A 13,810-nucleotide genomic window follows, 5' to 3' on the forward strand; every position below is an offset into this window, starting at 1 on the left:
TCTTAATGTTTTCTTTTCTGAGTAAAGCCCTATTAAGAACTTGTGCTCGTCATTATTGATAGTGGAAAGATAATTGTGAGCAAGGCTAAGTTTTCCCAGATCAAATGTCAAGACTGATGATATATCGCATTGGAATTATGTGCAAAAAGAGTGTATAGGGACAACAATTAGATAATTTTCAGTACCATGGGAAAATAATCAGATTCAGATGTCTAAAATTGTACTCCAACAACCTAAATTACAATCCATAGCCAAAGCCCAAAAAGGCACAAGTCTCAGCAGGTAAGAAACACTTGACTAATATTCGAGGAGATAAAATTAAGATTCCCAAAGTGTCACCATCGTCTGGTTAAAACACCGCCAAGGCACGAAGCATGGTCTCAAGACCTCTGATATGGAAAAATAAATGAACATGATAGATCACACACTAAAGATGATGCTAAAGTACTTTAGTTCCTTGATCATATTCAACAAAGTACCTCAAAATGGAATTTGAAAACTAGATAGGTCTATTCATTTGAACCAGCAGGACCAACAAGGACTCCTTGTGCAGAGCCTTCCTTTCGACCACCTTCCTCCTTTACTTCAGCATCAGGTTTTCTGATTCTAATTTTATACTTGGCCTCAAAGTCTGAAATCTCCTTTTTCTTTTTCTCCAAGGCTTCATTCAGTCGAGCTATCACTTCCTCAATTCCTTCCTTATTGCGTTGAACAGCAGGAAGGACCTCCTTGATGGTTCTCTCTACAAGAACACCTCCAATCATCCTATAACACCGCCTTGCAGGATCAAGTGGTTGTATAGCATTGATCACGAGTGAGTGCTCACTAACTTCCATTTCTAGTTCCGTAATTTTAGAGTAAATCTGGGTGATCTCAGACCTCATGGAACTGTAGACGTTGGCAACTGCTTGCTCATTGATTGGTTCTTCAGCTCTAGCAGCCATAGCGCTGAGACACAAAATAGACTATGTCAAACATCATATCTATATCAGCAACTCCAATCACAAATAGTGGTGATGAAAGAATCAAATATCAAAGTCCGCCGTATCAAGACAAAGGTAATCTCTACGAATTCATGTTATTAGGGCAAAAGAGAAACCAAAAGGACAGTAGAATTCATGTTATTAGTAAAAGCCTCCAAGAAATATAGTTGCATAATTGAAACACAAATGAAAACATTTGCTTGGAAGGGAAACTGAAGCTAGGACTTCTTGGGGCTTAGAATTGCATGGAAGCAAAGAAGAAAATTAACTGACAGGGAGAAGTGGAAAACAACTTTTCCTTTTGATCAAGGGAGAGCACGAAAACAATGGTACGTCAAAACATGATTCTCCTGTAATGTCTTCTCCAAAATCATTCTCATATCCATTAACAAGACCCCTATTCGATATTCAGTAAAAACACAAGAAGACCAGTTGACTAAACTTTCAACAATATGTACCATGATATTACCTCTCACAGCCAATATGAAATACTATATAAATGATTCCATCTACCAAATACATTTCCTCAGGAACAAGTCCTTAGATTTGTTGGCAGTATTCCCAGATTTCAGTTTAGCCCTCAATGGTTGTCATTATCTAGTATCCGTACATCACTAAGGGTCACAATGGAACCCAGAATTAATACATATTGTCCAAATGATGAAAACGTGCGGAACAAAATCAGCACAAATTTTGGATTCTAACTTGTTTTACGATATACCTCAAAGCTTATTGAAGTCCTAAAAATGGTTTTGGAAATGAGTTGTCCTTCCTATTCTCCTCCTCCTCCTGCATCCCCCCACCCCTAAATATGTTTATTATCAGCTGAAGCTCTATCTATAACCTAACCATTGCTCTTTTCTTTTCCTTGCCTTGTTGAATAGGCACTATTAATTTTTCTTAAAATATCAAATCTTCCTTGCATAAGCTTTAGTTGTCTCCCGAATAAAAGTATAATGTTATCTGAACCAAGTGAATAAATACTAATGTTTTCTAAAATGCCTTAACGAAAACATATTGTTTGAATGGTTTACCTGTCACATATAATGTTTCTTCTTGTTCCTACAGACACCCAAACTAGAGATCGTAAATTGAGCTATTAACAACTTGGATAAAGATTATTAGAATAGAAACTTAGAATATCCCCCAATGTTAGGCAAATGATGTGATCATACTCCCCCAATCCACCCCCTTAAGTAGCATCTCATCTCAAGATTATGCAGCTTTAGCATTAGCAAATATAAAAAAATTCTCCACTAACTTAATCCTTCATAAATCATAATAAAGGCTCAATGTACTAATAGTGCAAGCAACTTAGTGATCTATCTCCATTTACCCCTAAAACAAGTGATGTTTTCCTTGACACTAGCACACACGGGTTATATATCTGCAATATGCATCTTCTACAAATTGCTATGGACATTTATCATTACCAATTAAACCTAAATCAACAAATTAAAAGGCAAACAATATAGTAAAACCCATGAGAAACCAGTTGCATAGCCTTCAGTAAACTAAATCCAAGAAAATCAACCCGGGGAAGCAAATTACAGCAAAAAAACTGCAAAAACCACAAGGTTTGAACTTTATTAACCACAAAACGACCAGATGATTTGCAAAAGACCTAATTGTTAGGAATCATCATTAACTCATAAAACACAAAATCACAAAGCAAAATTCAAAGACCTAAAACAAGTAAATCATGACTTACCCGAATAATTCTGTGACCTAGCAAACTGCGAACAGTGGGAAAAAGAAGAAAAATAATAGGGCAAACTTCGATTTTGCTGAAGAAAATGGAGGAATCAGCAGGGCTTGTTTGGTGTTGAAGAAAAATGTTGGAAGAAGAGAGATTTATTTTGGGTTTTGGACTGGGCCGCTTTTACATATGGGGCGGGCTGCCCATCCTCACGGACATCATAGAGTTATTTTGAAGCATAAACTATATGACAATTTGGACGCTAATTACATCATATTTATTTCGAGACCTCAAAGTTTTTTAAACTATAATTTTTTAAAAAAATTCAAAATTCGCGAGTACATTGCTCATTCGTCCGTTACATAGTACATAAGTTATGTATTCATATAACTATAAATAAGATTCATACAATTTAGTTGAAACAATTGTACGCAAACAAAGTTATAATGTATTTGATAGAGGTAAGCTGATATATTCACATGATAAAAGAGAGAGCGGGGGAGGGAATTTTTGTAATTAATGGTAGAGATTTTTAGAGATAATGGTATCTTAAGTTGTGTAATTACGTAATTTTCCTATTTTTAATTTTTCAAAATGTTTGTTCAAGCTAACAACACAAATCAGACTAGTTTAAGGACTAATTACTTGTCTTCACTTTAGTTTCCCATTTTCGAAATTATCTTTCGTACCACATTTATTTACTTTGCCAGATACATGTATTCTAGTGCACTCGAATATATATCGATCAAATTGGATGTAATTTATTTCAGATATATTGTATTCACATATTTTTTTTTTTGCTAGTGAAAATCAAACGAAGCATAAAATTGAAAAATTGGAATTTAAAAATGCACGAAATTAACTGAAAACCTCCTAAGTCAATATTTTTCATATCTGCTTGCAAATTGGGTATATGCTTATTTTTTTCATGATATCTACTTGCAAATCATATCATATATATTTATATATAAAAGAGAACCCTAGGCCCGCCTATGTGGCGCCATCACAAATCAAGGTTTCTTTTTAAATTTATTTATTTTCAAAATTAGCATTTTCATGAAACGTTGTGACTTTTATGAAGGGTTGCGACTTTAATGAAAACTTGTGACTTTTATGAAGAGTTGCGACTTTTATGAAAAGTTATGACCTTTATGAAAGGTTGTTACCTTTCCGAAGGGTTGTAACTTTTCCAATGAGCTGTGACCTTTCCGATAAAGCACAATAAACATTTATTGACACTACCCTTTGTTGTCTATAAATAGAGGGATTTCCTCTCATTTTAAAACAACGAAAATTATGAACTTCTTCTTCTTCTGCACAAATAAATATTTGTGTACTTTGCTCTTGTTGAGTGACTTACTACACCATTGTATTTGTATCAATACACTGGTGAATAGAATCGTTGATCCTCCTTTAAACCTTGGTACTAGAGGGGAATAATTTCCTTAAAGGGACACTATGTATTCAGTGGGCTCAATTTTTTTCTTTCTGTTTCATTCTGTTGATACAGATCCTGGTATGTTTTTTTACAGTCATTAGTTTATGCTTATGTTATTAATATAGCACTTTAAGATTTCAGAGGAATGATTTGCCTTACGATAAAATGTTATTGACAATATAGAGTATGTATCGAAAATACAGATATTACTGAATAATCATATGTAAGCTTAATAAAAGAGTTCAATTCCGTGCGAAGCACAGGTAATTTACCTAGTTGGGTATATGCTGAAAAAATCTACTTGCAAATTGGGTATATGTTTATTTTGATTTCTATTTAGAAAGATAGATTTTTTGTGATGATTCATGAATTAATGTACTTTTTTATTGTTTTCCGCAACTGAATCCTCTGTTCATGAATCAGATATGCGATGAGACTCCTTTCTTGATAAGGATGGCTAAAATCTTTCTTTTTTAATAATAAAGACCGAGTTTCTAAGCTCGACGTGGGAAGTGGAGAGATGAATCTCCCAAATGGTTAAAATAGAAAGAATAAAACCGATTTTCAATACTTTGCTTATGTACCAAGCATTCTAATTGGATTAGATTAATATCTATAATTGAAATGTCACTACGTAAAACATCTGAAATTAATAACCGAAACTTTTTACTTCATAATTTATAGACAACTTTCTTTTACCGGACCTTAATGAAATATTTGCATTATTCATTCATAATGAAAGTTAGTTTCAAACTCCCAAGTATAGAATACCTAAAAGGCATGAGAAAAAGTAACGTTAGAATTGCAAAGGACTTTGTGGGAGTTATATATTAGTGAATAAGGATACTAGATTACATGTACATAAATTAACAAAAAAAAATTCCAAAAAAGGAGGAAAATGTCAAGAAAAAAAAAGATTTTAAAGATGTAGTTGTTATAAAATTAGGCACAAGTGGAATAAACAATAAGAAAAAAGTTGAAGAGGCAGCTAAGAAGATCAAATATGATAATCTTCACATGAATCATCAAAATGACTCGAAATCCATCGGTGACCACGTAAAAGTTAGCATTAAGTCACCACTTCCCCACCATAACTGATTTACCATAAAAGAGCACAAGCAGAGGGAGATCCAACTTAAAAATATACTAATTATCCTTTCTTCCTTCACTAGAGAAGTCTAACAAACAAGAGAATGTTCACACTTAATTATTTTACATTAGTGCTCTGTTAACAAAATACACCAATAAATACACATCAAAAAGAAGAAAAGAAAAAAGAAACATAGGTACTTTCAGAGCTAAATACAGATGGACATACAGGGAACAAAATTACACAAATCTTTGAAATGGTTTCCTCCCAACTACAGTGGGCGTCGAACCAGTAGAATGCACACTCATATGATCTCCCATAGATTCATGTTCCTTTAAAGAAGCAGCATCCTTTCCAGACCCTTTGTTCCACTTGACGGATCCAGTACTACTTGGAGTCAAAGGAAACGACAACCTCCTCCTCGAGCTGTTTGATGGGGTACCTATATTTCTCTCCTCAAGAATGGTTTTTCCTCTGAATTTAGCTTTGGCTGAGATGGTTGGTGACATGTAACTTGGACCTGAAAAAGGAGGACAGCTCGTGAGGCTATCGTCATCCTTCATGGAATGATTGAAAGGGGAATCAGCAGCACGGCGTCTTGAATACTTTGATACGCTCGAGCTGCTCATTGGTGATGATGTTCTTCTGGGAGTATGCATTAGTTTTCCCCTTAATGGAACTGCAGACTTAGTTGATCTTGGTGTAACTGATTCATGACTGTCATAATCCAAATGGAGGTGTCTGAAGTTTTGACTTAGACGCCATGGACTAGGCTTGTGTTCCGATATTGCCATTGATGGTGTTGAATGGACGTCTTTTACAGCAGATTGGCTCTCGGAATCATTTCCTGGAAGTAGCTGATGGTCCAACCAGTTCCACCACCAAGGAATTCCACTGGTTCGGACGTCCGTAGCTGATTTGGGGTTGCCTCTCCACAACTATTAAAAAGAGGTATGCAACATGGTAAGCCATATATAGGGTTAGCAGAAGTATTGAGTTTGTCAACATGTCTTGGCCAAGAATAACAAATAATGATAATCTTTGAAAGATATTATGTGTAAACCTTAACGGATTGCCAGAATCACTAATGTGAAGTTGAAACAAGAAAATTGAAAGTTTTGACGTTTGTGGTAATTTGCACAAGTGCATCTTAATTTGATAATCTTTGAAAGATTAGTCAAAAGCAACAAACAGAGAGATCATTATGATGCACTTAGTACTAGGATTCACAATAGATAAAAGATTTGGTAAGAAAGAGAACCACTAAAGAAATATCTCAATAACTTGGCCGTAAACAGTTAGGAATTGCTATGATGCACTTAATACCAGGATTTGTACAACATAAAGGAAGTGACAAGTGTTGACACCCAATTTTGGCTTAACATTTTCAAAATTCGTAACTTTTAAGTTTTATTTATTCAATAGTTCAAATACATTTTTATAATTTTAAATAAGTTTATCGATATTTATCCTTATTTCTCAAAATGTCAGGATTTTTTACATTATTTTTTGTCACAATCAATTGAATATGTTGTGAACATCGTATCTTTGATTAAATCATTATTTTTTATGAAATTGCATTTTTTATATGTCATTCATTTTATTTGTCACATCTATTAATATTTATTTTATTTGTTACTTTTATTAATATTCATTTTTTATGTTTTTAGCACAGTTTAGAAATACATTCAAATACGGATAAGATTGCATACACAGATATTTTATAACCGGTGGTTTTAGCCCACGGTTTTAAGATAGTGGTATTGTACTAAAACGGTTTTCAATTTTCTATTTAAAGAATTTCTTGGTCATTAAGTTAGTGATGGTGAATAAGATTTTCAGATTTGGGGGTGTAATTTAGAATTTTTTTAAATTTCTTTTATTTATTTATTTTTGAGAAGGTAACATTTTAAATTCTTTTATTATTCATTATCTTTATAGGTACCCATAGTTGCTTCCCATTGAAGCTATTCGAACGAAGTTCGAATTATATTATTTATTCATTATTTTAATTGACGTAAGGCAAGCTTAGGCAGATTATCATATTATAGTTTTATTTTATTATTTGTGTATATTGCATTTTTATAATAGTTGTATATTATTATTATCTCCTCCTCAATTTGAAAAAAATGAATTCAGTCGGGAGTCGAGACCCACAATTGTGGATTTCAAAGAATGTCTAACACATTTCCTTCGAAATTACTTGAACCCTTACCTAGAATCTATTGGTTTCGTAGATCATTTAATTGGTTTCCTAAAATTAGGTGGCGACTCCCTTAAAATTCGTTTATTCTTAAAATTCTTTTAAATTCAATTGAATTGAATTAATTGATTATTTTTTGAGTCACGACGATGTTTCTTCTTATATGAATAAAGTAGGGATGTAAACAGAATTCCCTGGTGTGAGCTCGCCTGATTTCAGGTGGAAGAAAGGGGGTGTTTGGTGATTTCCGGCGTGGAGGAAGAAATGGAGAGAATGGTGGGTTGTGGTTCTGGTTTACTTCGTTTTGGTGGTTGTATGGTATCATTGGTAGCTCGTGGGTGGAGCAATGGTGGTCGGAGCTCATGGGTTTCACCGGAGAAGAGGGATAACAGTGAGGAAGAAGAAGAGTTTGACCCGTGGGGTCTGTTTGCTAGAGAAACAAAAAAGATAAAACCAAATGGGGTTTTGCAAGAGTTGGAACCTCCGGTAGATCCGAAAATAACAAGGAAAAAGCTAAATAGGTTGGGGTCTTTTGGTGGTGGACTAGGCGGGGCTCCGGCGAAAAGTTTGCCGAAAAAATATGAACACAAAATTTCTTAAAGACAAAAAAATCTGAAAATTACACTCATTATCTAAAATCTTATCCACCACCACTGACTTAATGACCAAGAAATTGTTTAAATAGAAAATTGAAAACCGCCTTAATACAATACCATTATCTTAAAGCCGTGGGCTAAAACCACTAGCTAATAAAATATCTGTGTATGCAAATCTTTTATGTATTTAACTGTATTTCTAGACCGCGCTAAAAACATCAAAATGAATATAAATAAAAGTAACAAATAAAAAATGAATTTTAACAAATGTAATGAATAAAATGAATGGCATGTAAAAGAAATGCAATTTACCATAAAATAATGATTTAATCAAAGACACAATATTCATAACATATTCAATTGATTGTTACAAAAAATAATGTAATTAAAAAACTAACTCATAAAAATCTAAATTTTGAGAAATGAGGATAAGAATCGATGAACTTATTTAAAATTATAAAAAATGTATATTGTACTATTGAATTAATAGAACTTAAAAGGTATGAATCTTTAAAATGTTAGGCCAAAATTGGGTGTCAACAATAAGCATGAAACAAAATGATACATTTCTGCATTATCAAAGCACATTTACGCAATGGTTACCACAGATTTTACATGCTTAAGAACATAAGTCTAATGTACCTGGTGAGAATATGCATAGCTCATTGCTCTCTCCCTCTTCATGACTGCCTCCACTTTTTCCCGCCGCCTTGCTTCTACCTCATCTTTAGTTAGCATACTATTATTCCAATCATCATGGTTACCTGCTTCAGTCTAAAACAAAATTTCCTTTTTAACATCAGACGTAATTCAAAATATGTTGGAAGACGAAAAGAACTTTTGTTCGACAACTCTCATATCCTTACACTACAATATATGTACAAAAACGAATTCCTAGAACCTAAATTGGAATTGTTGAAGAAGCTGTGTACCATCTTTGACCAGTGGAAGAATCCATCAAATCTTTCACAAGATAATCAAAGCACCAATAATGAGGAAAACTACCCAATTCAAATGACCCAAATTAAACCTACTGAAGAATGTAGGCGAACAGTGCCTCCAAAATATGGCATCGGCCTATACCACTAAATAGGTGAATACCACAAGATATGTAGCAGCTTAAACTTACCAGCTGAGTCCATTTGCTTAGAGTGCTCTCAACTTCTTTATCATTCATGTATGCTTGACTATGGAGTGCCTGGAACATCTGACTCCTCCTTGACTGAATTTGCATTTGAACCCTACCTAGAAGTTGCATTTGTTTCATGGCATTTACTGTCTGCCGCTTTACACTTCTGCTTCTGACCACTCCTTGAAGTCTTGCTAAACCACTCAAAGATTTGAAACCCCTCCTTGCCTGTGAAAACAAAGTTCATTCACATAGGATATGTAACACTTGTTAGCAATTGATACACACTCTCTTGGAACCAAACATTCGTGTCCCATCAATGAACTGCTCTAGAAAGGGGAGAAAATGGGAATGGACTCTAATGGTTCTTTTTAAAAAAAAAAAAAAACTTTATATGATGCAATGAACTTCTATTCACTCCTACTTGAATCACGACAAGGGAAATAACAATGATAAGATAAGATCCTATATTGTTTTCTTTGACTTAAGAAGTTTTTCTAACAAGTTGATAAGAACAAAATTACTCGAATTTTCAAGATGCTTATGACAGATGAATGCAGACTCTGTATTTCCATGTTTTTTTTAAATCAAGAATTAAGAATTCAGGTCCTACGGGGTCCGGGAGTCATAGTTTCCACGGTTCAAGAGTATAATTAAGACATTGAGGAAAACTACTCTAGCAGTAAAGTCATTAGAACTGGAAATGGGTTTCTTGAAAACAGCATAAGAAAAGATTGGGGGTCCCAATTACTTATACAAAAGTTCTAATCTCTGTTTTTTCCTATCCTGTTTCAGATAATCTGCAAGTCACTTAATTTTTGTCAAAATTTCGAAAAGAAAAATGGAGTTCTCAAACAAGGAAAGTGACCTCCTTTTAAATAATCAGTTAAATATAACCTGTTCCACAGTCAATCTACTAAAACAAATAGTGAAAGGTATAATATTAAGGAAGCTCAGCATTTTAGAAGGAATTGTGAAAGATTGAATTCTCAGGTAAAACTATCATAAGAAAAATATGAATTATAAAAGGTCAAAGCATTTCTACGGATCAAGTGAAAATGCAATAACAAGATCCTGATTGTGGTAGAAACAAACTTCTTAGGTAGAAATGCTCCCTGAGACCACTGAATGAACTCATCCAGAGCTTTAACCGAAGGGTTAGAAATTTGTTTACCTGTTACCAGCTCTCTAACACACGGCAGGGAGTTTCCTCACATAAAAAGCACCTAAATTTTAGACTAAGAGAGCCATAAGTCTTTAACAAAGCATAAAGCTTTTCACATAATTGATTTACTCTCTCAGCTTGATGCTCGCCTTTGGCAATAACAAATAGTTGCAGCAGACATGGAAATGAATACTTGGGAGACAATTAAAGTTGTTTCAACAATGACATAATTGTTACCAATATATCATGAGTTTGCAATAACATGACCTATAACTTTTCACTCAAGATCTGGCCAACTCACAAAATCAAGTAGTATTCTCAAAGGCCATTTTCAGCAAAACATTGATGAAGGAGTTATCTTGAATCTTACCATGTAACTTCTGTAGGCTGCCTGTATCTTGGTTGCTGAAAGATGGAGCGTCAAAGTTGGTTCTGGTCTGTTAGCATAGCTAATCACATTATGGTTCCTACTCAGCTCTGGATAAGTAGATCTAGGGGAAGAGACCCTTGAAGAAGCCTCCCTAGGAGCAGTAGCCTTTGGGGAAGGAGCACTAGCAGAGGTTGCCTTTGGAGAAGCTTCCCTAGGAGAGAAAGCCTTTAGGGAAGGAGCACTAGCAGAGGTAGCCTTTGGAGAAGCTTCCCTGGGAGAGGTAGCCTTTGGAGAAGCTGCCCTCGGAGAGGTAGCCTTTGGAGAAGCTTCCTTGGGAGAGCTAACCTTTGGAGAAGCTGCGTTAGAAGAGATGACCCTTGGAGAAGCGGCCCTCGGAGAGGCGATCCTTGGAGAAGTGGCACCAGGAGATGTAGCCCTATAAGAAGTCCGAGGAGATGCATCTCTAGGTGAATTGATTCTTGGAGAAGTTGGTGTCACAGGGAATGCAGATGGAATGCCAGATTGTTCAGAAGTAGGAGGCCTAACAAGTAGGTTCTGATCATCAACCTCCCCCAGTATTTTCTCAATACTGCTTGGTTCTCTGAAGAGGAATGATTTGAACTCTCCATGCCTCAGTATTCTACGACCCTTCTTCTTTTCCTTGGCAGTTTTCTTCCCTGATCCCTGTAACAATCATCCAATTTAGCTAAGGGTTGTATAATAATGTTAGAAGCATAGATATCCAGCAAGTTCTTCCCCCATCCTCGTATGATTTGTAAAGGAATATTTAAGGAAATCAGCCAGAGCTGAATTTCTCCAATAGTTCACCCTTGGTCCACTTTATAAACACAATTCTCAACCAGGATCAGAAGTTAGATTGACTTGAATAGGAAAGAAGAAACTACATCAATTATTGAAGTTAGTTTATTTCATCATAAGATAACAACTTCTGGGACATACACAAGTAATATGAGATTATCAAGTTCAAGAAACCAGACTTTTATAAACTTACATAAGCAGACTTCTTCTTGGAGTTACACGTAAAAACCCTTTTGAGGGCATAAAACCAACTTCCTTTTTTCCCCATGCTTCTAGCATTACTGTGTCACCCTGAAAGAGAAGGAAACTTAACTTAATTGAACACATGCAGTGCGAAAGCAACATCATACACTTATTGTATTGAACAGAGATATTCTAGAACGAAATCCAAGATGGAGGCATTTTGACCCTGCCGAGGAGAATGCAACGCAAGCACTCCAGAAAAAACATAGATTGCCCACCTAAAACCAAATACATCAAAAATTTGCAAATCATCTAATTTACTCAGTTAGGTCCCCTTATTGATAAGCATCTTGAAGTAAAGTCATCAGTATTATTTAAAGAAGATTTGTCCGTAAGTTCAAATTTGGAGTTTGCACATTTAGCTGTCATAAGGTGATCAAGGGAGAGGAAAATTATTCACCACATAGAAACGGGAAAACCAAAATAATGAAAAAAAAGGAAAAGGCAAACAGGGAAATGGATTTTTAGGCTATTTACTCAAACTCTTCAAAAATGTCTACAGGTGCGCTGTCCAATTCTCTAAAAGTTTCTTCAACAGTAGTGTATTTTTGGAGAATCCGACACGGGTGCAACACCAAAAGTGAACTTAGTTTTTAGGTCCCTTTAATTTCTTTTCTAGATATTTCATTCTTTGAGTTGACTTTCAAATTCAAACTTCAAGAACAAGAAGGAATCAAACTAAAGGTCAATTTTTTAACTAGCTAAAGACAATAACACACAAGTTCATGTCATCTATCATCTAAGATGATTTCATAATACTCTTCCTTTTTTCCTTTTTTTTTCAAATATAAATAAATTCCTTGCTGCTTTTCAACCTTCTTCAAGATGGTGATGAGATAAGAAAAGAGAAACACAAGGGGGCAGAAAAAAAATAGATACTTTATTACAATAGATGCTAAAATTACTTTCTGATGATGAACTATGTTGTTTTGTCCTTATTTCCTTGACAATTACCAAGAATGTTACAGAAAAATAATATCAAGAAATTATAAAATTTAAAAAAAAAAAAAGACAAACCCCCAAATTCTACTCCACATATAAACACACACACAAAAAAATTCAATTTTTTAGTTCACAAAGGAGTAAAGATTACATTTTTTTTGCCCTAAAATCACCATCCAAACTTGCAGAGTTTACAGAAAGTAAATTAATTTATGAAAGAAAGAAGCCCCATGTACCTTAAGTTATGTTTAAAGTCCTCCATGAAAACCCCTTTCAGAGAAAGCTGAAACCAAAGCCAAAAAGCCAAAAGCCAAGTCCAACAAGAAACCCAAAAGCAAAACTTGAGCTACCCTTCTCTTCTCTTCTCTCTCTCTCTCTCTCTAGAATCTTTCCCCCTTTTCTTCCTCCTAACCTCCTCCACTTTGTTATACTAATACTACCATTAACTTGGTGCTCCTTTTAGACTTTTTGAGTCTAATTACCCAATTATTATACAAAAGAATCTGCTTCTTTGTTGCTTGCACAATTTATTAACCTTTTCTTTTTGTTCTTTTTTGACCTTTTTTTCCCGACCTTTTTCAGTTTATACTTTCCTCTTGTTTGTCCGGACAAAGTGAATTTAAATTAGTCAGACTCAAATGCCTGTTTGATATGAAGAAAAAATATTTTTAATGTAAAATGTATTTTTGGAAGAAAAATAATTGGACTTTTACTTACTTTCTAGTGTTTAGTAAGTAAAAAAATATTATCTCAAAAATATTTATATGTGATTTAGCAGGAAACTACGGAAGCATAATGGGATGAGAAGTGGAGTTGGGGATTGGTGAGATTGAGAGAAGATAATAAACTTGAAACGTCGAAACTTATTTTCTCTATTTCTAAATTGGAGTCATTTTTCTCCTTTATAAAAAAAAATTATTATCAAACATAAAAAAAATTAAAAATATTTTCCTCAGTGACAAATATAGCAATAGATGATAAACTAAAAAAAGAAGAAAAAAATTGTCTAGGAATTTATTAACAATTCAATAAGGGGTAACTGATAATAAATTAGTAATTAATTAATGGAGTTTGGAGCTGATCAAACAACTTAATTGTTTAATAGAGCATTAATTAATGACAATAAATTTTTT

General features: G+C 34.2%; 2 protein-coding genes across 2 annotated transcripts; both read right to left on the reverse strand.

Moving 5' to 3' along the window:
- Positions 1–397: 397 nt before the first annotated feature.
- Positions 398–2,862, reverse strand: LOC125874232 (probable prefoldin subunit 2). The gene is made up of 2 exons (XM_049555074.1): positions 2,695–2,862; positions 398–948 (listed from the first exon to the last, which is right to left on the reverse strand). Exon 2 carries the CDS (start codon positions 942–944, stop codon positions 510–512), a length of 435 nt encoding a protein of 144 aa, XP_049411031.1. The 5' UTR covers positions 945–948; positions 2,695–2,862; the 3' UTR covers positions 398–509.
- A 2,393-nt stretch (positions 2,863–5,255) lies between these two features.
- On the reverse strand, positions 5,256–13,164 carry LOC125872162 (protein IQ-DOMAIN 14-like). The gene is made up of 6 exons (XM_049552847.1): positions 12,914–13,164; positions 11,686–11,783; positions 10,674–11,357; positions 9,139–9,366; positions 8,652–8,783; positions 5,256–6,148 (listed from the first exon to the last, which is right to left on the reverse strand). Exons 2-6 carry the CDS (start codon positions 11,758–11,760, stop codon positions 5,450–5,452), a joined length of 1,818 nt encoding a protein of 605 aa, XP_049408804.1. The 5' UTR covers positions 11,761–11,783; positions 12,914–13,164; the 3' UTR covers positions 5,256–5,449.
- Positions 13,165–13,810: the final 646 nt, after the last annotated feature.

The sequence above is a fragment of the Solanum stenotomum genome, chromosome 8 (genome assembly GCF_019186545.1).
Source record: "Solanum stenotomum isolate F172 chromosome 8, ASM1918654v1, whole genome shotgun sequence".
Lineage (NCBI taxonomy): Eukaryota > Viridiplantae > Streptophyta > Magnoliopsida > Solanales > Solanaceae > Solanum > Solanum stenotomum.